Source organism: Pelodiscus sinensis, chromosome 8, assembly GCF_052426305.1.
Source record: "Pelodiscus sinensis isolate ZL-2025 chromosome 8, ASM5242630v1, whole genome shotgun sequence".
Classification (NCBI taxonomy): Eukaryota; Metazoa; Chordata; order Testudines; family Trionychidae; genus Pelodiscus; species Pelodiscus sinensis.
Window position 1 is genome coordinate 44020732 of NC_143059.1, and position 24843 is coordinate 44045574.

At 39.9% G+C, this 24843-nt stretch overlaps 1 protein-coding gene across 5 annotated transcripts in view; it reads right to left on the reverse strand.

Annotated features, from left to right (window-relative positions):
• The window catches only part of ADGRA1 (adhesion G protein-coupled receptor A1), a 486698-nt gene that overhangs the window by 186874 nt on the left and 274981 nt on the right, over positions 1–24843 (reverse strand). For 4 of the 5 annotated variants that reach the window (XM_075935215.2, XM_075935212.2, XM_075935211.2 and 1 more), the window contains one exon: positions 18351–18566. The exons of the other annotated variant lie outside the window; for it this stretch is intronic. In XM_075935215.2, coding sequence (XP_075791330.1) covers positions 18351–18566 — 216 coding nt within the window. The remainder of the gene's footprint in view (positions 1–18350; positions 18567–24843) is intronic. 5 annotated transcript variants of the gene reach the window in all.

Sequence of the window (24843 nt, forward strand, 5' to 3'; positions counted from 1 at the left end):
TCAATTTTGATTTCGGCTTGCATCATCAAACTGATAGCTGCAACAATACAATAACAGCTAAGTGATTTCATTTTTAATACATCTACTTTTCTATATTTCCTAGATCTTTTTCTTATCAAGAAAAATAATGCACATCATCAATACATATATTGGCACTGATATTAATAGAATGATGTTAAAGTACAGGATTTAAAACACAAACCATTATATCATACATCTTGAAACTGAAATCTTAATAGATTATAAAAAGCCAGATAAATGATACAGGGAAGGAAAAAGGTGTGTAAAAGTAATAATAACCCGGTGTGAAAGTAGTATCCTAGAGCACATAAAAAGAAACAATAGATTCAGAAGAATTATTGCACAAAGAGAAGTGCAGACCATATATAACTTGAGCCAATTTCCTTATGAATATCCATACCAATAACCTTAATAGACCTCAACATTTAACATCACGCAGCAGAATGCTTTTTTGCACGGTGACATTACAATGGTGGGTGTATTTATAGACACATACATGAAAAGGTACAGAATAGCAATTTATAAAATTCTAGCCTGTAAACAAAACTATTACTACTCAGTCTTGACCTATTCATTGAGAAAGTGCATTATAATACTTGGATAAAAAACTGAAACCAATGTAAGTTAATAGTTATTGGTATGTTATTTTCCTTTCTCTTAGCATTGAGTCTAACTGCTTCCAGTTGACATACAGTGCCTGTACATTAGAAAAATCAGTCCTCTGCTGTGTATCTGTCCTCCTGAAGTAGCACAAAATAGGAATGGTAGTTTCTTTTTATTCTTACATACACTTGCATCTGGACATACTATTTGGTGGTACTGTAATATTCCATTAGAAATCAGCAAAATGGTTACTAGGGAACTGGTGGCAATTACTATGGTTTAGAACATCGTAACTGCTACTACAACCTACACAATTCATATCAGATTACTAAATATTACCACCACATTACAAGATCAAAGACACTGCTGTTCTTCTGTCTTCTAAACATATAATAGCCACCATGATAACTCTAATAGAACTGGGCATTAATATGGCTATGATGGTGTTTGTGTGTGTATACAGACCCAGGGATTTATACAAATCTCATCACCTGAAACTGATGTACAGCCAACCGGGGCGGACTGGCCCGGCAGAATACTGGGAATTTCCCGGTGGGCTGTCATCCGGTAGGCCATTGTGTCCGCACGCCGTTGCCCCTCACTCCGAGCGGCTCTGCGTCCATGCTGTATGCGGCATGCAGAGCCCGACCCACTGCCTGTGCCGCGTGCTGGAAGTGATGCAGGGGCGGGGCTTGAGGGGCACGCAGGGGTGACGTCATGCGGAGGGCCATTCTCAACCATTCCTGAGCCTATTTTGATTGCCAATACACTCCTGCAGCTAATGCCTGAGTCACTATTTAATAGCATAATACATTCAATAAACAAAACCAGATCCAGATTAATTTACCAGGAAAATGTTATGTTGGCTGACTTATCTAGGACCACATACAGATTGAACCTCTCTTGTCCAGTACTCTTAGGGCCTGACCAAGCCAGAGATTTTGTCAAACCACAGGAAGTCAATATTGCCTAGCAGCATTCCCTACACTTCTACTGCCTACTGGGCTCCTGGGTAGGCATTTAGGGCATATTTACATTAGGAAATTATTTCAAAATAACATTTTTGAAATAATAACTTCTGAAATAACTATTTTGAAATAGCATGTTCACACTACAGGGGAGCCTCAAAATTAGTCCGAGGTAGGCTCCCTTAATGTGGATGTGCTACCTTGACTTAGAGCCCCAGAAAGCATTCGGAGTAATTACTTTGAATGACTCTGTGAAGTAGTTATTTTGTAATAGTTGCAGTGGAGTGACCATACTACTGCTATTTCGAAATAACTATTTTGAAATAAACATTATTCATTGAAGAAAGCAGAAGTTAGTATTTAGAAATAACCAGCCCCTTATTTCAAAATAATGGGCTTGATAATGTGGATGCTCTGCTTGTTATTTTGAAATAAGGGGCTGTAGACTTAGGATGTTAACTAGTATAGACTAAGGATGTTAACTAGAGTAAATTGAGTAGTTGAGTGGTCAATGGAAATTCCTAGTTGATAGGCACTTCCACGTTCCTCCTCTGAAATGTACAAGAGCCCCTGCTGGGCTTGCACATTTCAAAGGAGGAATGTGGAACTCTGCATGCAGCCCGGGGCTAGCAGGAAGTCCCACTGACTCTGGGCTGCACGTGGGTACCAGCTTTGAAATGCACAAGAGTTCCCAGTGGAGGCTCTTGTGCATTTCAAAGCAGCAGTGCAGCATGGAGCCCAGGCTCAGCAGAGGACTCAGAGTCCCCCGCTGACCCTGGGCTCCATGCTGTGCTGCCACTTTGAAATGCCACATGGAGCTGAGGTCAGCTGGGGAGATGCCTTGCAGAACCCACGGTCAGCTGGGGAGTCCCCAGCTGATCCTGGGCTCTGCTACCTCAGGGTTTCAAAGCGGCAGCACAGTACAGCTGATCCTGGGCTCAGCTGTTCAGCGCTGCCGCTTTCAAGTACTCCCTCTTCCCCCCACTTTGCTGCCTCTATCTGATAAAGGCAGCAGGTTGGGAGGGTGAGAGGTGGGAGAATGACTAGTCAACTAATTTTCTGATAAGCATTTGCTTATAGGATAGTCAACTAGTCTTTAACATCGCTAGTATAGACCAGGGCATATGGGTAAATTAGAGCTAAATAACAGCACAGAACATTGAGAGCCAGGACTGGTGGCTGTAAACAAACTTTACGGGACCATGGACCACGGACCACAGGAAACTTGGCCACTTCCATGATAAGTGGACATCTGGCTAACTAAAATCATGTTGGACCATGGATGTTTCTGGACTAGAGAGTGCTCTACTAGATAGATTCAACCTGTAGTTAAAACATTCATTCTTTTGAAAGTTGCCATGAAGTATTTCAATGTCAGCAAGCAGAAAAATCTAATTTCAGATTACATTTGAGTAATTTACAGGTTTTTTTCATTTTCCTATAATTCTGAATTCCTTTTACCTGAATATATCTTGTCTATATTTTGTAGGTATCCAAATTTTTAGCAAAGCTGAACTGAATATCTTGAATAGATTCAGTTCTCATTATAGTCAAAAGAGATTTAAGCACATGGTTATTGTTAAGTGCTTTCTTGAATCAGGTTCATAAGGAGTTAGAACTTTAAGGATTCAATTGTTCACAAAAATCATTTGTGAACTGCAACCACAAAATGGAGGTCACTATTTTGTAGAAACTGCAACCACAAAATGGAGGTCACTATTTTGAAATTGTATACACTCGAGATCTGGAAAAGTTGGTTCCAAATGCCTCCCTAGCCTTAAAAGTAGCGGAGGAAGAGTTATTGTTCAAAAGCCAAGTCAAAACTGGTTGGCTTTTATAAAAGTTCAGTATAAAAACTATTTTGAAACCTATAGCTTGTTAACCACGTATGTCAAACATTCTGTGTTTTGACATTTCATAATTATTTACATCAGAACTATCTTTTGCATTAATGAGAAAGTTAATTAGTGCACACTCTAGTAGGCAGATACAATTAATTATCCACAAAGAGTCTCAGATTTCACACCTAGAATCATAGAATACCTGACTGGAAGGGACTTTGAGAGGTTATCGAGTCTAGTCCCCTGCCCTCATGATAGGACCCTGTACCATCTAAACCATCCCTGGTAGATGGTCATGGTGAATTATAGAGTAGAAGTCACTTTCATTATGAGACACTTTCTAGAGTTTCCCCTTCAGGCTTCGTTTTTCCATGCTTAATCCTAGTTCAAAAATGTTTTCTTCTCTTTTTCATGGTGGAAGCATTTGTATTATATTCCATTCCCCATTCTTTTAATTCAAGCATTTCCACTGGTTGAACCTCTCTAGTCCAGCAGTCTGACCAGCAACATCCATGGTCCAGCATGATTTTAGTTATCTGTATGTGCACTTCTCATGGGTGTGGCCAAGTTTCCTGTGGTCCCATAGAGTTTGTTTATAGTAACCATCCTGGCTCTCAGTCTTCTGTCCTGTTATTTATCTCTAATTTACCCCAAATGTCTTATAAGAGCTCACTAAACACTGGAAGTGTTGGTAATGCTGCTAGACAATATTGACCTCCCATGGTTTGGCAAATTCTCTGGTACGGCATCAGTCAGGTCCCGAGGGTGCCAAACTAGAGAGGTTCTCCCTGTACCTTGTAATTTATTATCATCATAATTTTTATAGCTAAAATGTACACACTATTTTTTATAATCTGAAATTCAAAATTGATTCTGGTCAAAAGGAAAACTGGTTCCCACAAGATGATTACATAGTTTCCAATTTACAAGTTGATGATAATTCCATTGAATAAAATTATCTAACATCTCAAAATATTATACTGTAATAATAACCAGAGATTTTTGTTAAGGTACTTTATAATTCAGGTATGTTTCTTCATGGTTGACATGTTTAAAGTTATAATATCAATTCAACTTTTAACATACCAACATATGGACATCCCCTATAATGCAACCTGACAAATCAAAAGGCCAGTCTTTCTCTGAAAAACACAAGTAGTAAACAGAACTGAAAAGCTAATAACAATGTGTGGAGTGCAATGTGCCTAGTTTGAATGTTAAAAGGCAAGGCATACATATAGGAGATAAATATTGTTGTTGCACCTCTGAAGTGTTAACTTGATTCACCTCTCTGTGAGATGACCCACCAAAGGAAGGTAAGGTTTTTACAATGGTTCATACTTTGAAACAGCCATCACTTAAACTGAGATCTGTAAGTAATATGCTTTTTCAAAAGTCTATTTATGATGCTAACTCTAATGCCCTATCTATATTACAAATTTAACTGTGATATTCAAAGTTTGTTACAAGTTTTTTGCTAACTGAATTTTAATGATGGTATAGTTCTAAATATTTAATGTACATACACATGGGTCATATAGTTAGTATGGGTACAGATTAAGTTTAAACTGGATTTCAGATCTGATGATGAATTAGTATTTGCATTCAGATTTGACAGAACTGAAATTTTACAAGCTATTCTCACAATATCTCACCCCCAAATGCTGGAATATCACGTCTTCTAAACTTGACAGCAATCAATAGAATCGATAGAATCTAAGCTTGACAGCAATCAGTGCAGCTAAAGCCCTACTTGTGAGTTTTTAGGACAAGCGCCAACATATAAACCAGAAGGATCAGAAGTCTGAAATTCCAGCAGTATATAATGACAAATGATCTTCAAGCTCAAGTCTTGTGGAATAAAATCTAAACCAACTTTCTCTTTCTTGAACAAATATACACACAAGTTATGGTTCTGGTATGTTTCTGAGAGTCTGAAGCCATACTTAAAATACTTTATTATTATTGACTTGGTAGCATCAAATTGTATTGATTTTTCTCTATTTTCTAAAGTAAGAATGTTCATACAATAATGGTCAACAGGTTGGTGTGTGCACATATATGCAGGTGTGTGTGTGTATTTGCATGTATGTAAGAAGGGGGGAACTTGAATAGTGCTTGGTTGCAATATATTTACTCTCACTATAAGAAACTCCCATTCTTTTATTGTCTCTCCATCCAATGCTGGCCTTACTGCCTTGACTTACTTTATGAAAACATCATAAAGTTTAAATTAATATTAAATTGAAAATCTGGAAATCAGACAGGAATGAAATGCAGAATTTAGGACATATTGAGAATATTATTAGTTATCCTACCAGGAGGGCCTTGCAATCAGGACTGGATGTTGAAATGTATTAAAAATTGTTTCCTAAACTTCTGTGAATGACATTTTCTCTCTCTCCTCCCCTTATTCACCCAGCTCTAATTAAGGAAATGCTAAAAGAATAATTAAAAATGAAATATGGTCTTTGAAACTGAGAGCAACAACCTCCTGTTACTGACACTAATTCTCTATATATTGCGCTTTATGAAGTAATTTACAACTAAACAATCACTTCTGTCAATTAGTAAGGCTTCATTTTGCATCTGCTTTGCACAGGTATAAATTGTCTTTGCAAAGTGCAGGGCAGAGGGGAATCAGCACAGATCAGACAGCTGGAATTCTCTAGATCATTTTATTAGAACAGAAAAGGTATGTAACAGGTGAAATATAGCTACTCAACTGTTTAAAAATAAATTTAAAAAACTGTAAGTTACCATGACTGAGTAAAGCCAGTGCCCAAATTAAGTTAAGGAACATACTTTGATCCTGCGAACTCACATCTTAAATTTACTCTCTGAGTAATTTTTATTCAAGTAATAAACCCATAAACTATGATAGAAACTGCCACTCAGCCTCATCTATAAATGGCAATGATGTGCTGCTATATTTATATATTCACATATATATTCATATGATAGGCAATGATCCACTTAATGAAGTCATAGTGATAGAGATGCAGCTGTGTTAGTCTGGTGTAGCTGAAACAAAAGACAGAACTATGTAGCACTTTAAAGACTAACAAAATGGTTTATTAAATCTGTTAGTCTTTAAAGTGCAACATAGTTCTGTCTTTTATTTTAATGAAGTCATGTCTTTCTAAATATCTTATATATATTTTGCATGCTAAATAAGCAAAGTATTTTCAATTTCCATTTACTTCCTTTGACTATATTCAGAACTGGGGGTTACGCTTCAGTACTGCACGTGAGTTTGAGAGCAATCTTTGGGTTACACTAGAGCAGCATGGTAACAGAAGAAATGTTTTTAGACTCAGAGGAAAGTAACTACAGGCAGTCCCCGGGTTACGTACAAGACAGGGACTGTAGGTTTGTTCTTAAGTTGAATCTGTATGTAAGTCGGAACTGGCATCCAGATTCAGCCACTGCTGAAACTGATCAGTTTCAACAGCGGCTGAATCCGGACACCAGTTCTGACTTACATACAGATTCAACTTAAGAACACCAGGCGTCCCCAAGTCAGCTGCTGCTGAAACTGATCAGCAGCTGATTCCAGGAAGCCCGGGGCAGAGCAACTCTGCCTCGGGCTTCCTGTAGTCAGCCGCTGGTCAGTTTCAGCAGCGGCTAACTTGGGGACGCCTGGGGCAGAGCAGCTCGGGTGCTGCTGGGTTGGTCCAGTAGCGTGGCCGCTCCTCGGCGCTACTGGACCAACCCAGCAGCACCCCAGCTGCTCTGCCCCAGGCGTCCTGATTCAGCCGCTGCTGAAACTGATCAGCAGCGGCTGAATCAGGACTCCTGGGGCAGAGCAGCTGGGGTACTGCCGGGTTGGTCCAATAGCGCCAAGGAGCGGTGCTGCGGGACCAACCGGCAGCGCCCCACCTGCTCTACCACAGGCCCCGGGCTTTGCTCCACGTCTCCCTGGTCTGCTGGGGGGGGCACTAGCTGCGTCCCCCCCAGCAGACCAGGGAGACACGGAGCAAAGCGGCAGAGGACCCGGGCCGGACCGCGGCGCTTCCAGATCAGCGCCGCGGTCCGGCTCGGGTCCTCCGCGGCTTTGCTCAGCGTCTCCCTGGTCTGCAGATGCAGATGCAGACTAGGGAGATGCTGAGCAAAGCCACGGAGGACCCGGCCGGACCCACGGCGCTTCCAGCTGATCTGGAAGTGGCCACGGGTCCGGCCCCGGTTCCTCCGCCGCTTTGCTCCCTGTCTCCCTGGTCTACTGACCAGGGAGACGCTGAGCAAAGCCGCGGAGGACCCGGCCGGACCCGCAGTGCTTCCAGCTGATCTGGAAGTGGCTGCGGGTCCAGCCCCGGGTCCTCCGCCGCTTTGCTCCCCGTCTCCCTGGTCTGCTGGCTCCCCCAGCAGACCAGGGAGATGGGGAGCAGCTTTTCTCGCCCCGGAGGAGGCGGGCGGCGGGACCAGGCGTCCCGCCGCTCCAGTCCTCCGGGGCAAGAAAAATCCCCGTTCGTAACTGCGGATCCGACATAAGTTGGATCCGCGTAACTCGGGAACTGCCTGTACTTAATCCCATACTAGCTCCTATAGACTAAGGGCTGGAAATACAGATAGAACTTCACACTATGGAAATGCAATCTGAGGAGAGGGTTCTGATGGCCAGGCAGGGGAGAAATAAAAAATGAGTCACTGGTGAAGGCCTTTCGTAACTGTAAAGATGACTGCCTAGTGATCATGAGGGTGTGCAGTCTGCAGCATCTATTAGAACAGAACTGATTACTAGAGCTTTGCATTGATACAAAATTAACATCCACTTCTGCAAAAATGATCCATGGATAGCTGCATCCCACATCCATGAATGTGGATACCTGCGCATGTAAAGCAGACAGTTCTAGACACAAAATTTATATCTGCATCTGTATCTGCAGAAATGAGCTACAGATAGCCACATCCATATCTGATATAAAGTAGGTATCTGTGGAGTTACAGGGCTCTACTGATCACTCCTCCCAAGTGCATTCTAGTACTAATGTCACACATTCTTCTCTGCTCCTTTCTGAATGATTTGCTTATCAGGGAGGAAGGAGTAAGCACTCCTATTTTTGTGTATTTTTGCATACACAGGGAGAAGGATTCTTTGCATGTCTCCCTGCCCCCCAACACAATGGCCACTCACAATAGGGTCTATCCGTAATGTAAATTCTCAATGTGCCCAGCGCACATTTGCTTTTATACTCCACTTGATTTGCAGAGCTTAGCATTTCTACCTTTTCTAGATACAAAAGTATGATATATAAGTACTATAAAATTTAACAAGATGAAAAATTCACTTGTGCCTTGTTTCAGATTACATTGCAAACTCTTCTGCACAATGATCATGCCTTTTTTTACATGTTTACAAGATACCCTAGTTTCTTGGGACCTCCAAAGCATTTGAGGTTACAACAATAAAAATTGACAATACCGATGACAACGATAATGATGACAGTAATTAACAATAAGATCAAAGTGCCTGATAAAAATGTATCGGGCAAAGGTTACAATCTTCTCTCAGGTAAATGACTTACTGAATTCAGTGTGGGTTTTGCCTGAATAAGAAGGTAGGTATTCAGAATCTGTTCTGCTGTATCCATTTGACAAATGGAAGGGAAACGAGTATGTTTGAGCATTGCTACGAGAAAAATGCAGAAACTGTTTATGTGATCAATCTGAGAATAATTTAAAAACCCTTTAAAAAAGTTCTGCTTGAAACATGGAAACATTCCCAACAGATCAAGAAAATGTGTCACTATAGAGCTGTTTTTACTATGTTTAGTGTTGTTATAGCCATGTAGGTCTCAGGTACTTAGAGAGAGACAAGGTAGGTGAGGCAATATCTTTTAGTAGACCAACCTTTGTTGGTAAGAGAAGCTTTTGAACTTACACAAAGCTTTTCTGCAAAGATACTTCCTCATCCACCTTGTTTCTTTACTACTATATATCTGAAAGAGAAGAAAAGGCAGTTTACAATGTTTCAAGCAAAACCAGGCTTAGTTTCACTCTTTTATTTTATTAAATTGGGACTGAAGGATGCTTACATGTACATTTTCTAGGCATAATGTTTTTTGCGATGGGGCCATGAAAGCCACATTCAGTATTCAAGGCACAAGAAAACCACGGATTTATATAATGGTATTAAGGCATTTTCTTGTTATGTATCCCTTCCCTAAATGGTCCCTAACATTGTTAGGGTTTTTTTATTTAAATTGTAGCTGCACATTGCACAGAGGTTTACAGAGATCTATCCACAATGATTCCAGTATTTCTTTCTTGAGTGGTAAAAGCTAATTTAGACCCTATAATTTTGTATATCTAACTGGAATCACGTTTTCAAATGTGCACATTGCACTTATCAACACTGAATTTCATTTGCCGTTCTCTTGCCCACACATCCAGTTTTGTGAGATTCCTTTGTAACTCTTCACAGTCTGCTTTGGACTTAATTATCGTGAGCAGTTTTGTATTATCTGCAAATTTTGCCACCTTACTGATTATCCCCTTTCTCAGATCGTTTACAAAGATGTTGAACAACACAGGTCCCAGTATCATTTATTCCTACTCGGTGTTAACTTTCAACTAATTACCAACTGATGAGAGGAACTTTCCTCTTATCCTATGATTGCTTAGTTTGCTTAAGAGCCTTTGGTGAAGGACCTTTTCAAAGGTTTTATGAAAATCCAAATACACTGTATCAACTGGATTACCCATTTTCACATGCTTATTGACTTCCACAAAGAATTCTAATAGATTGGCGAAGCATGAATTCCCTATACAAAAGCTTGAACATTAACTCTTTAACTCTTCCACAATATATTCTCATCTGTATGTCTGATAATTCTGTTATATGTTTAGCCAATTTACATTGCGCTGAAGTTAGACTTACTGGCCTGAATTTGCCAGAATCATCTCTAGAGCTTGCTTATTTATTTATTTATTTAATTTATTTATTTATATTTAATCCATGCTACATTAGCTATGTTCTACCCCGTCTGATGAGGAGGGTGATTTGAATAGTTGCTTACACACCAGTGTTAGTAGTTATGCAATTTTGTATTTGAATTTCTTCAGAACACTTGGATGAACACCAGCTGGTTCTGGTGACTTATTACTGTTTAATTTATCTATTTGTTCCAAAACCTTCTCTACTGACACCACAATCTGGAACATTTCTTCAGATAAGTCTCCTAAAAGGAATGGCTCAGGCGTGGGAATCTCACTCTCATCCTCTGCAGTGAAGACTGATGCAAAGAATTCATTTTGCTTCTTGGCAATGGCATTGAGAGCGCCTTTAGCATCTGGATCATCCAGTGGCCCCACTGATTATTTGGAAGGTTTCTGGCTTCTGTGGTACTTAAAAAAAATTAATGTTAGTTTTTGTGTCTTCTGCTATCTGCTCTTGAAATTATTTTCTGGCCTACCTAATTACATGTTTACACTTGACTTTTCAGGGTTTATGTCCTTACTTGTTTCCTGACGTAAGATTTGATTTCCAATTTTAAAGGATGCTTTTTTGCATCTAATTGCATCATTTACTCTGTTGCTTAGCCCTAGTGGCATTTTTTGTCCTATTACAGGAATTTTTTTTTAAATTTAGGGAATTCATTTAGTTTGAGCATCTGGTACAGTGTTTTTAAATAGTTTCCAAGCAGCTTGCAGCCATTTCACTTGTGTGGCACTTCCTTTTAAGTTCTGTTTCATTAGCTTCCTCATTTATGTGTAGTTTCCCTTCCTAAATTTAAATGCTAGTATGGTGTGTTTCTTTGTTATTTAATTATGTTAAATTTAATTACATTATGGTTGCTATAACTGAGTAGTTCAGCTATATTGACCTGTTGGACAAGATTCTGTGCACTACTTAGGACCAAATCAAGAACTACCTCTCCATTTGTGGGTTACAAGAATAGGTGCTCCAAGAAACAGCCTTTAATGACAGGGGAACCATGTGGGAGGCATGATGGGCCATGTGCTCCAAATGCCAGGGGAAGGGAGGGTGAAAGGGTCAGCCAGCAGACAGTGGGCAAGGGTCTCTGGATGTTTGGGGTGGGGGAGGGACGGTGAGGTTGCCTTGGGCCAGCACCAGCAGTAAAGCAACACAGCCCCAGCTTGCTCTGCTTTCCCAGTAAACTACTCAGGGGAGGGACCACCCCCACACTCACTGGCAGAAAGTGGAGCGACATGGCTGGGGGAGCAGGGCAATCTGGGACCACATAGTTCCATTTCCTCTGCTGCTGCCAGTGAGTGCAGAGGCGTCAGATGCCTGCTGTCAGCACTGGATCCCCTGCCTTGCTGGTCCCACAGGCTGCTTTGCTTGTGGGGGAAGGGGTTGAGGAAGAGGTAAGTGGAAGTAGAGCAGGGGTAGAGGGGAAGAGGAGAGGGCAGAGCAGGAGCTATGAGGGGGTGGAGCAGGTGTGAGGAGAGGCACACAGGTCTGTGGGGGAAGGAAGAATGTAGAGGTGCACCTGTTGCATTCTTCCACAGGGGCCCTCTAGGCAATAACTTAGCACCCTATGCACCTCCTCCCCACCCCTTGCCATAGGTCCTCCCTCTACTCCACAGAGCACAGAACTGAAAATTGCTTCCTCCCCATACACTGCAGATCTTAGCTCCTGGAGTGGAGGGGGTTGTCCTGGCCCTTCCCTGAGGGTGGTGATCACCTAACCAGTGCTCCTGGTGTCCCTCTTCACCTGTCGCCCCTGGTTAATGGTGTCCAGAAAGTTTATTTCTGTGTCCCATCCTGAGATGACATGTACTCAGCCAACACGGGATAGCTGAAATCCCCCATTATGGCTGCATTGTCTGGTTTTGTAGCCTCTCTAATCTCCCTGAGCATTTCACAATCACTGTCACCATGTTAGTCAGATGGTTGGGGACTGTTCCTCCTGCTACATTCAATATTTAAGGCTAGAATTTCTATCCACAGAAATCCTATGGAACTATTTGAGTCATTTAAATTTTTTATTATATTAGTCTCTCTGCTTTCATTCACATACAATGCCATGCTCATACTAGCATGACCTACTTACTCATGCCTATATATATGTTCCTTGGTATTATCTTACCTCATTGATTACCATCGCTTCACTGAGTTTCTTAAATGCCTATTTATATAAATATTTAATACCAAGCATTCAAGTTCATCCATCTTAGTATTTAGATTTCTAAAATTTATACAAGTGCTTATAATGTTTGTCAACATTTTGTTGTCTGCCTTTGTGTGATGTAATTGAATGGACTCTCGTTTGATGTTTCTCTTCATTTCCTACCTGTACTTCATCAACGTCTATCCTTTCCCCTTTCCTAGGATGTAGGATATCCCCATGAACAGATCCTCCTGTAAAGAGTGCATCTGTTCAAACCCTGTGCTTCATGTCAGCTTTATCCCAGCTCTTAGCCATATAAAAGCATCCGTGCATGAGTGCCCTTAGGCCACACAGATCTCTTTGACTAAAATAGTATTTTTACTAAATTTTATGAAGAGATGTATGCATTTTTGTATTACTTGCTTTCAATGTTCATTTTCTCTGATGAATTTTCTTTTTCATTTTACTGATATTACTAAATAAAAATATGGATTTAATCTCTGTTCAATGTTCTGTTACAGCTATGTTAAGATATTACTACGTAATGTATAAATAAACCAATAAAAGATCAGGAAAAAATGTGATTCTGCAATAACCTCTTGAGATGTCAAACCAAAATATGTAGGAGAGATTAGAGGGGGAAAAAAAGAACAATGAAACCTTGTACAGCATAATGCTCTTTATCCTTTGGAAACCTGATGTCATTAAAAACTGTTCATGTGTTTGAATATCCAGATCTTTCTAATTCTACATGTGTGGTTCCTGAGTCTGTAAACACTTAAGCACTCAAACTTTCCTGACAAAAAGTCAATAGTACTACTAAAATTACACACGTTTTCACATGGCAGCATGATGGGGGCAGAGAACTTTTCTACAAGGGCTAGTCCCTATGCTCATACTGCATACATTTTAGTATGCTCTTCACTATGCAGCTAAGTTAGCTATGATTATGAGGTTAGGTCCATCAATGGCTATTAGTTAGGATGGGTAAGATGGGACCCCTAGCCTCTGTTTCTCTGGAGGTGAGTGACAGGGGATGGATCACATGAGGATTACATGTTGTGTTCCCTCCCTTTGGGGCATCTGGTATTGGCCACCATCAGCAGACAGGATACTGGGCTGGATGGACTGTTGGTCTGACCCAGTATGGCCGTTCTTATGTTCCTATGTTATGTCCTTATGATGACTCAAACCCTATTTTTCTATATACTTTACCAATTTAGCATTACTCCTATGGAATCATAGGACTAGAATGAACTTCGTGAGGCCACCAAGTCTAGTCCCCTGTAGGACTAAATATTCTCCAGAGAATCCTGACAGATGTTAGTCTAACCTGCTCTTAAAAATCTCCAAAGATGGAGATTCTACAACCTCCCTAGCCAATTTATTCCAGTGCTTAACCACCCTGACAGTTAAGAAGATTTTCCTAACATCCAACTTACATCTGCCGTGCTACAATTTAAACCCATTGCTTCTTATCCTACCATCAGATATTAAGAAGAATAATTTTTCACCTTCTTACTTGTAAATACCCTTTTCGGTGCTTGAAAACTGTTATAATGACCCTTCGCAGTCTACTCTTTTCCAGACTAATCCCAATTCATATTTTCTAGACCTTTAATAATTTTTGTTCATCTTCTCTGGACTTTTTCAATATTCTCCACATTTTTCCTGAAATGTAATGCCCAGAACTGGACACAGTATTCCAGTTGAGGCCTAATCAGCATAGAGTAGAAGTGAAGAATTATTTCTTGTGTCTTGCTTACTTCTGTTAAAACATCTCAGAACGATGTTTGCTTTTTTACGCTCATATTAATGTGTGATCCACTATGACTCTTAGATCTGTTTCTGCAGTACTCCTTAGGCAGTGAATTCCTATTTTGTACATGTACAATTGATTATTCTTTCTTAAGTAGAATAGTTTACATTTGTCCTTATTGAACTGTATCCTATTTACCTTCAGACCATTTCTCCATTTTGTCCATATCATTCTGAATTATAATTCTATCTTCCAAAGCACTTTTAATCCCTCCCAGTTTTGCATCATCCCCAACCTTTATAAGTGTACTCTTTATACCATGCACTGCATATAATCAATTTATACTTTTCAAAAGGCTTATAACTTGGTCAAATCAAAACCAATGCACACTAGAATATTTTATAGGCACTCTCTCTTCAATGAGAGTTATTTCCATGCCATGTTAAGACTCAGCCATTTTACATGTATCATTAGATTGGTTTTGAATTGATTTTTTTAAACATTGCTATAATTTTTTTTATAATAAAAAGAAGTATCTCCTCCAATTTTCCTATAGTCTTTCTTAATGAGTTCATTTTTGAGAAGTGACTGAGTTTGGAACATTTCCACCAAAAATGTGACTGTTTCTAAAAAGTTATTAGTGACTGAAAACACGGGTTAGAATGGAAAACATCATTTAACCTTACTTACTGTACAAAGGTCATTTTTAGTCTGAATATAATACACAAACATCCAGTTAAGAAATTCTTGACTCATGCCTAGCTATAAGCTTTAAACTTACATTTGCATATTTTAAGAGGCTGTGAAATTTAACAGGGCCAAGATTTAACCTACTTTGTTATTTTTATATCTGTTTATAGAGTCTCTACCATTTTTATAAAACAAATGCTTCAGTTCTCTTTTCTTCTAAAAATAAATGATTGATTCCAGCAGCTCAGCACTCATGTGAAAAATACTTTTCACATGTGTTGGACAGGAGAACTGTGTAAGGAAATGGTTTCATTTTCAAGGACTTATTATAAACAAAGTGAAAAGAAAAATGAATTATAAAGTTATGAAAAATAACTTGATGATTTCCTTTTAAGGAAGACTTGCTAGATTTGGAAGCCTTAGTTTGGTATCAAATGGAGCAGTACATTCCTGATAAAACCTTCATTCCTGATAAAACCTTACATTCGGTTATAATTACAGAACAATGGGGTTCTAAATAGAGTTTATATGAAATATTCCATTGCACCTGCAGTTTAAAATGTATTTTTGCCCACTGAAACTAGATATGGAAACCCAATTTTGGATGGAAACTCTGACTTGGATGTTTTCAATAAACATGGCAAATATGTAAGAAAAGATTATAATGACCCCTTTATGCACTGATGCACAGCCAACTTTTTTATAAAAGGTCTACAACCAGAATGTTCTGCCTTAGCCTGTGAGAAATCCTGTGTGCCTGGCTTGTATGTGCTTACAGACGTGAGGGATGAGAGGCTGGGAAATCTATTTGCTTTCTGACAAACAAAAATGTTTAATTATAATCAAAGAAGAAGACATCATAACTTGGCAAATACACTTCTGTGAACTGCATTAACTGGAAATGTTTATACTCTATTCCTGAAAAATATACAAAGCACATACACAGATTTGGCACAACATTAGGCACAGATTTTTTTTAGGGCTACGATTTTATAATAATTTTGTCTGACCTCCTGCATAAGATTGGCCAAAGACCCTTTCCAGTAAACTCTGCATGAAGCTCACAACTTCTGCTTGAGTTAGACAGTCTGTATCTATCTCTCTTGCACACAGTGCTCAGCTGTGCTCAGTTGTGAAGTTTGGTGTGTGTGTGTGTGTGTGTGTGTGTGTGTGTGTGTGCGTGCGCGTATATGTCTATACCGATTGATACATAGATAGATAGTTTGGTAGGAAGGTGCAAGGATATCAGTCCCTAGAGATTTTTCTCATTTTCTTTTTAATGTAATCCCTGACATTAGGTTCAATTTTGTGCATTCCAAGTGTAACACTGTTGCTCTTCAGAAGCATCTTTATAAATCATCCTACGTACAGATGGTATTCATCCGTCCCAGGGTACTGCTAACCTATCAAAGGGAGGAAAAATACCCTTTCTTTCCTTCAATTTGGGGTCAAAATTTTTACAAGATTCTTCAGAGATTTCCTTCCAGCACATAATTGTCATTATCCAAGTTATACAGAGGTTCAAAAGACAGCACTGGGAAAATAACTACAATCAAAGTACACTCTCAGAGTTTAGGAAGCCTGTAGCATTATCCAGAAAAGTATCATTATCCAGCATCTCAAGGAATAAGTCCATGGAAACAATATGCTGTTGAAGGATAACTAAAATTCAATCCTAGTACACTTACATTTAATAACATGCTCAACCAAATGCAAAATTTCCATTTCTAGCTAGATAAAAATGTAATTGTTCCACTTCGTTATTGAATAATAATACTGTATTCTATTAAGAGATTTATTATTGTTTTTCTCATACTGTTCCAAAACTCTAAGGTAATGCTCTTCTTTTATACCAAGTTTTGCAGATTAAAAAGTGTAAAACAATTTAGTGGAAGTAAAGACAATTTTTCTGAAAATGTCACTGTCCATGCAAGCTTAACTCACCATTGACTTCTATGGGACTGGTCACATGTAGAACTTTTCAGGCTTGTACATAGACTGAAAAATATACACTCACTAGAAGACTTACCCGGCATTGCCTGAACCCTTTGAGGCAGGGGGCTATTGCTGTGGGGGTTGCAGGAGTCAGGGTAGGGCTTTGGAGATATGGGAAATGCAAGAGTGAGGGGGTAAAGGAGGGATGCGGCATGAGGGGCTTCCTATCTGGCACATTCCTTTTCTCTCCTCCAGATACCCTCTTGGCTGTCAGGGGCCTTTTCTCCTCCCCCAGCCCCTCCCTGGCCACCAAAGGTCTTTTCTCTCCCCCTCCTCTTGCACTGCAGTCAAGGGCTGGGAGGGAGAGGAGGGGGGTAGTTTGGGGCTGGGAAACCACTTACTGGTATGCTGGCAGGAAAGATGGCAAAGCCCCAGCTCTGTAGACCACTCCTTTGGTGGTACATTTGCCCCCTGTGGACACTCTGCAGGATACCTCTCCCCTGCAAATCTGCATCCTTCTGAACAGCCCCACCCTTTCCATGTTGTGGAAAACAGTTCCCTTCCCAGTGCTTTTGGTTATCCTGGCACAACCAATCCCCAATCTTACTTTAAGTTAGGAGACGAGGAAGCTGCATATCAAATTTGGTGGTCCTAGCTCTTACTGTTTAGAAGGAATTCCTGAACAAATGGGCTCACCGACAGAGGCACAAATCTCTTAAACACGTACAGTAAAAGCTTTGTTATCTGGCACTTGAATATCCAGAAAACTTGTTTAAGTGGCATTGCCCCCAGCCACTTTACCTCTGAGTCTTCAGGCACATGCATGCCTGACTCCTACTGTTCCGCCTCCGACCATTGTGGGTCTATTGACAACTGACACTGCCAGCTGCCATCATCATCAGGCACCTTCTTCCCTCTCAACCTTCCTCGAGCTGTCAGGAGCTGGATCTGCTGGAGGTCTCTGAGGCAGCTGGCCCTCTTGTCTGCCTGTTGTATAGGACAGTTCTGTGGCTTGGGGGAAGGGTAAAGGTCACCGGGCATTCCCAAGGAGGTGGAGATTGGTTTCTGCAGTTTTCTCTGGGGAGCAGTCAGGGGTAGAGTAATAAGCACGAGTTTCTGGCATATTCAGTTAACCGGCAACCTCTATTCCTCATGAGTGCTGGATAACAAAGCTTTTGATGTATACGGATTTCTGTTTATATGTTGCATTTTCATATCATGCATGGAAACATTCATAATAGCGCTGTACGCACTGCAAAACACTGTAAAACATTCAGTGTTTAAGGTCAGTAACAAGCCACAATTTTTTCTCCTATTAATCAATGTATAAGATTAAAAGCTCATGTAATTATTTAATAGGAGTCCTGCCATGATAAAAGTAGTAATCTGCTTTCAACACAAGCTACAAATGAAAACATCTATGAGTCAATTGTACACAACTGTTTATACCACTTACTTTGGTAGAAAAATTCATCAAAGAACCACTGAGATTGCCGGCGTTGCACTTAAAATTCAAATATTGGTCTGGATGATAGTCTGCTTCCCAGCTCCCCACATCATAGGTGAGTGACCTGACTGAATTTTCAGCTATTTTCTGGAAGGCAGTGCAAGTCATTCCTAGGAAGCTAGATGGCTTGATCATAAAGGCCTCCAGAGCAATATTAAGGGAAACCTGCCAAAACACATTGAGAAACTGGTATGTTGTTAACATACTTGAAAGGGAATCCACAGTAAAAAATATGCATTTTGAAAACACTATTTTGTAGATATCCACACACGTAAAAAATAACTCAGTGAAACTGATCAAAGAAAATGAATTCTACAGTGGTACAGTGATTTTGCTTGCACCTTTATGATGTGTATAATAATGATAGAATCACATTAATGTACAAAAGACCTGGTGCTCCTTTCTCTTCTTACACCACTTGACAATAACGTAGTTACCAACATCAGTGGAGTTAATCCTGATTTATAGCAGTGTAAATGCAAGAAAAATAATACTATTAATAGAAATAAATATGTGAAATAGCATCCAAGGGCTTGGTCAGCTTCTCCCAACACCGATAATATAAATGAGCCCAGATCTTCATGCCTGGCTGTTTGGCAACTGGCACCTTTGACCCTTCCTGATTATTAATCCACCAGGCCCCAGTCAAGCCCAAAGTAGTAACAGAGCAGTCTGGACATTGCTCTAAATTACACAGGCTCCAGAAGTCCACAAAGGACTTCTCTGGCAGCAGAAATTGCAGGAGGGCACTTTTCTTGCCATGCCTGCTTTTCTTAGTTACTGCTTCTACATCAGGACCTAATGGCAGGAGATTCTCCTATGGCATCAGTTATTGATCAGTAACTCTGAAGTCAACCCCCACCCACGCTGACTGGCTGATGCAATCTCATTTTAGTAAAATACCTACTGTAGAAAATATGAAAACATATTAAACCATACATATTAAATCTGACGTATAAAATTTTGAATGTATATAATAATAGAGCTAAGGAAAGAGAGAGAGAGAGAGACTTTCTGTTTCATTTGGAAGTTGAATGGTTTCTAAAGAAGTTACTATTGACTGTCCTTATGTTTCTCACATAGGAAACAATTACAGAGAACTAAGGAAAGTTTAAGATACTTCCCCTATGAAAGCATGTGCACAATTTGCTGCACAGCAGTAGGAGGACATCATGGCCATTTAGACACCGGACTGGAAATTAGGGAAAATATTATCTGTGGTGCAACTTTTCTCTCAGACAAGAGCTGCTTTTACTCTTTCCATATTCTGGTTCACATAACCAAAATGGGTACATATGCATTCTACAATTTCCATAGGTCTATCTAGCTCTGAAGTCATACAGGGCTTATTATTAGTGGGCTCATATTTGCTGAGTGCAGTCAATGAAAGAACACAATCTTTACCAGTCCTCGGCTATGTCTACATAGCAGTGTTATTTAGGAATAACTGACATGATTCCAAAATAACACAGTCCACATCTACACAGCAAGCAGTTATTTCAATATAATGTTGAAATAATGTTAAACTGGAGGACTTCTTATTTTAACTCCTGTAACCCTCATTTTATGAGGAATAAAGGAAGTCAGAGGAAGAATGCTTCAACTCGGACTTCCTGCTGTGTAGACAGCGCCAAAAGCCGAAATAAGCTATTTAGACTTAAGCGAAGCAATTGATGTAGCTCAAGTAGCATAGCTTATTTTGGCTTTAGCTCTGCTGTGTGGACATGCCCTAGAGAATACAACAAGGAGTTCTGTGGCACCTTAGCCCTGGTGTACACTAGGGATTTATTTCAAAGTAACTCCCCTTATTCCGAAACAACAAACAGAGCATCCATACTACCAAACCCGTTATTTTAAATTAAGGAACTGCTTATTTTTAAATCTCCTGCTTTCCATGAGGAATAATGCTTATTTTGAAACACTGGTAGTGTGGACACTCCATTACTGCTATTTTGAAATAACTACTTCCTAAAGTAATTTAAAGTAATTACTTCCCAGCACTTCCTGAGGCTCTAAATCGAGGTAGCATGTCAACATTAAAGGCATATCTACACAGCATATCCAAACTCAAAATAAACTTCACAACTTAAACTACACTAATTGCGTAGTTTAAGTCGAAATTGCTTATTCAAAATTTTGGCACTGTCTACACAGCAGCTATTTTGAGATAAAGCACTCTTCCCTTGACTTCCCTAACCCTAACCCTCATACAATGAGGGTTACAGGAGTTGGAGTAAGCAGTCCTCCAGCTCAACATTATTTCAACATAATGTCAAAATGTTATCCTGAAATAACACTGCTGTGTAGATATATCCTAAAGAAGCCCACCTCATATTAATTTTGAGGCTTTCCTGTGGTGTGAACATGCTATTTCAAAATAGTTATTTCAGGAGTTATTATTTCAAAATAATTTTGTAGTGTAGACGTGCTCTTGGAGATGAAGGGGTGTGTCTACACAGCACCCTAAACTCAAAATAAGATTCACAATTTGCTCTACACAAATTGCGTATCTCATTTCAATTCTATTTTGAAATAGCTTTTTTTTTTAAAAGTTGGCATGTCTACACAACACCAAATTTTGAAATAACCACTATTTCGAGACATCCCTTAACCCTCGTGGAACAAGGGTTACAGGGATGCTGAAATAGCATGTCCATTATTTTGAAAAATATTTTAAAATAATAGGCGGCTTAATAAGATGCAGGGTAGCTATTTTGGGATACCTCTGGTATCCCAAAACAGCTGCGCAGTGTAGACATACCCTAACAGATTTATTAGGGCATAAGCTTTTGTGGGTAAAACCCACTTCATGAAAGAAATTGGAGTGGAAGTTACAGAAGCAGATTCTATATAAGGAAGAAATTGATTGTGTTAATGAAGCTAGTCCTAGAGAGACAGTGTTTCATCTTTCATTATTTGAAGTAGTAATTAATGATGATAGGGTAGTTTTAACAGTAGAACCGCTCAAATGAATAGCAAATTCTCTATTCCTGGGTTTTTGTTAATCAGCTATATTTGATGCAAGAAGAACACAGTTTTGATTATTATTTGTAGAGTAACAAAGGTGCATGTGGCACATTATACATTTAATGGATCTTTTTTCATTTGGGGGGATGGAGTTATCAGGGAAGTTTTGCCCCTTGATTTAGAAAAGGAAGGAATTCCTCCAGAGTATATTAGGCTCTGAGCATTCTACGAAACTGCTCAACACCTCAGGCAGATGTGTTCCACAATAAAACTCAACTCCACTTAGTATTGATTAGAGGGGGTGAAACTGTCAATCAAACCACAGCAAATTTGGAGCATGGTGCCAGTTCTTAGGAAAAAATATTTTTCAGAAGATTTTCATGTGTATTGACACTAAAGGAAAGTACTTTCTACCTGGCTGGGGAAAAAACAAACAAGCAAACATGAGACTCAGGTTTAGAGCTGGTTGGGAAACTGTCACAGGAAAATGTTTGAGATTTTGAAAATATTTTCTGTCCTAATTGGAATGAAAAGCCATTTTTGCTGAATTGTTGTATCACAGCATTTTATTTTGGAAGCCCTGAAATGTGGTATTTCTGAAGGGAAATATATTCATCAGGATCCCTCACTCAGTCCACCTAGTGTACTGCAGTGGATCTGAGGACACCAGGCAACCATAGCAGCTATAGACTGAAGTTGATATGATTCTTGTCAGATTCATGGCTGCCCACCACTGAGCAGCAAAGTGAACTAACTAGACCCTTTTGTAATGTTAACAAGAGTCTGGTAAGTAACACTTCTGTTGCTAGCAAGCCCAGCAATGAAACTGACCAGAATTATGTCAATTTCAGCCTACTATGTCCCTGTTTTTGAGGGTCCTCCAGAGCCCTCAGCTCCAAAGCAGCCAATCTAGTACGTTCTTTCAGGCTCCTCGTTTCCCTTCAACTTGCCTGGTGGGCTGAAGTGGAACTGTGAGCCCAGAAACATTGGCTGGGATCTATTGGAAGTTTGTGAAAAATCCAACTATTCCCACAAATGGGTTTGATTTATATGACCTGGCGAACTCCAAAAAAGAAAGGTTTGTCAGCATTTTTCTGATCAGCACTCTACTCAGGAGGTTGTAGGCTTGGGGCCAACACATTAAAATCTCATTGTGAGGTGGGGAGGAAATATGGGGCTTTGCTGTCTGCAGGTCCTGCCTTGCCAATTTCAATTGCCTGGCTTTGGGAATAAGCTAGAGGGGTGTCTCCTAATAACCCTTCAACGGCTGGTTTATCTGTATGTGCTCAAAACAAAGCTATGAAGTGCCATAAATTCCTGTCAGCCACAAGTGCTGCAGACTCCAACACTATATTTAGCCTCTAGTGCTGCTGGCTAATTATGGCTGCAGCTTCCATTACAGTCAAGGTTTCATAATATTTCTATTCTAAACTTTTGTTTTCAGTTGTTGCTAATTTTTGAAAATCAACCTTCCAGATTTTTTAAGTTTGAGTAAAAATGTTTGTACCTTTTTAGTACATAGGAAGCAGAATTTTTTACCCATTATAAAAAAAAATTCCATTGATTTGTTTTGAATAATCTAATAGTTGGAACAGGCATGCAGGAAAACTTTACAATTGAAACCAGACTTTCCTGAATAATTTCATGCACCCTGCACATATAGATTTCCATGCTATACACAAGTTTCACTAGCACAAGTCACCAAAAAATGCAGGTTCAACCTCTGTGGGTTCTTATGTGCCCCTGTGCCTCAGACCTTTCTCGGTTCCCTATCTCAATGAGGTTATGTCTAGACTGCAGGCTTCTTTCGGAAGAAGCTTTTCCAGAAGAGATCTTCCAAAAAAACTTCTTCTGAAAAAGAGCATCTTCACAGCAAAAGTACATCAAAAAAGCGATACACTTTTTCTAAAGATAGCGTCTACGCTGAATGGATGCTCTCTCTCATTTAAGCTGTGATTACTATGGACAGAGTGGCCACCACGGAACCTGTGCTTTTTCCTCTTTCCTCTTCTTTCGAAATAACTCCCTCTTCCTCAAACTTCCTCTTCCACACATGCCTTTTTCCAAAAAGGCTTCTTCCTCTAGAAAGAGGCTTACGAATTTCAGAAAAACCCCTCTGTTCTTTTAACTTTTTTTCAAAAGAACGCGATTGCAGTATGGACATAAGTGAAGGGGTTTGTTTTTTTTTGAAAAAAAGTCTGTTTTTCAAAAAAACACAACAACTCTGCAGTGCAGACATATCCTGAGATAACTTCCATCATGAACATATCTGAGCTAGCATAAATGAAATTATCTAACTAGAAATAAATTATTTTACAATAATGAACACCACCATTTGTATATGGAGTCCCCTTACTAAAGGTGCCTCTGTTTATTTTCTGGGAGGATCCTGTGTGCTGCAATCTAGCCCCAGAGACTACAATTCCCATGAGTCCTTGAGGAAACCAGGAAGGAATTGTTAGTTGGTGTGTGGGTCTCTCTATGTGGAGTAAGGCTCAGCAGTCTGGAGGCTCTGCATGGTTTGTTTGTTTTTTTGGGGAAGAAAAGGAGCCAGGCTGCTGTGAAGGAGACTTATCCAGTCCAGTAGCTGTTATGCTGCAGCTACAGACTGGGACTGAGAGCCTTTGGGACTGGGATCTAGCAGATTGCTTTGTGCCTGTGGCTCAGAAGGACTACTCTGCACCCAGCACACAGAAGGAGACTAGAATCATCCACTCTAGCTGCAGAATCTTCAAGCGCACCCATGCAAGCAATTGTATGGTACTGTGAGTCCAGAGGAGTGTACACTCTGGAGTGGGATAAATGGTAGCAGTGCAATTGCCAGATAGATACATTCCTATTATTTCTGTGTGGTTTATTAATGTTATTCACTGTTAATCTGTTAAACTCTGTTTCTTTAAGTTAAGTAAAGGTTGTTCATTCTACTGTAATCTATTAGATGTATACTATTTATGATTTGTAATTGTTGTTCTGGAGCTAGATCCAGATTATTGCTGGAATAATTTTATTCTGGGAGGCTCCCAAGGCACACCATTAAGTGTGTACAGGGCCAGCCAGGTGGAAGTACCGCCACTGTATGCTCTTTATGAGCAAGGGACAGCAGCAACGGGGTGGAAAGGGTTTCCCCAACTAAACATCACCAAAACTGGGGTACTCGGGATCTCCTTTTATGTTAAAACCATCAGGTGCCTAGCAACACCTGTGAGTGTGACCTACTCTCAAGTAACCCATATAAATAAAGTGCCCTGCAAAACATATTCCCTACACTTTAAAATGTATTCTTGCAAATTCCATGCAGTTCTGAAAGATTCATGCCAAGCACAGAACAACAGACAGGTACGTGACATGGAAAGGTGTCCAAAGTAAGTCTGCAGAACTAGCTATATCATGGGCAAAAATAGATGTGAAACAACTTTTCACCCTGTACTCCATTCCCACAATTGTAGCATGTTACAGTGAGAACGGGAAGAATTTT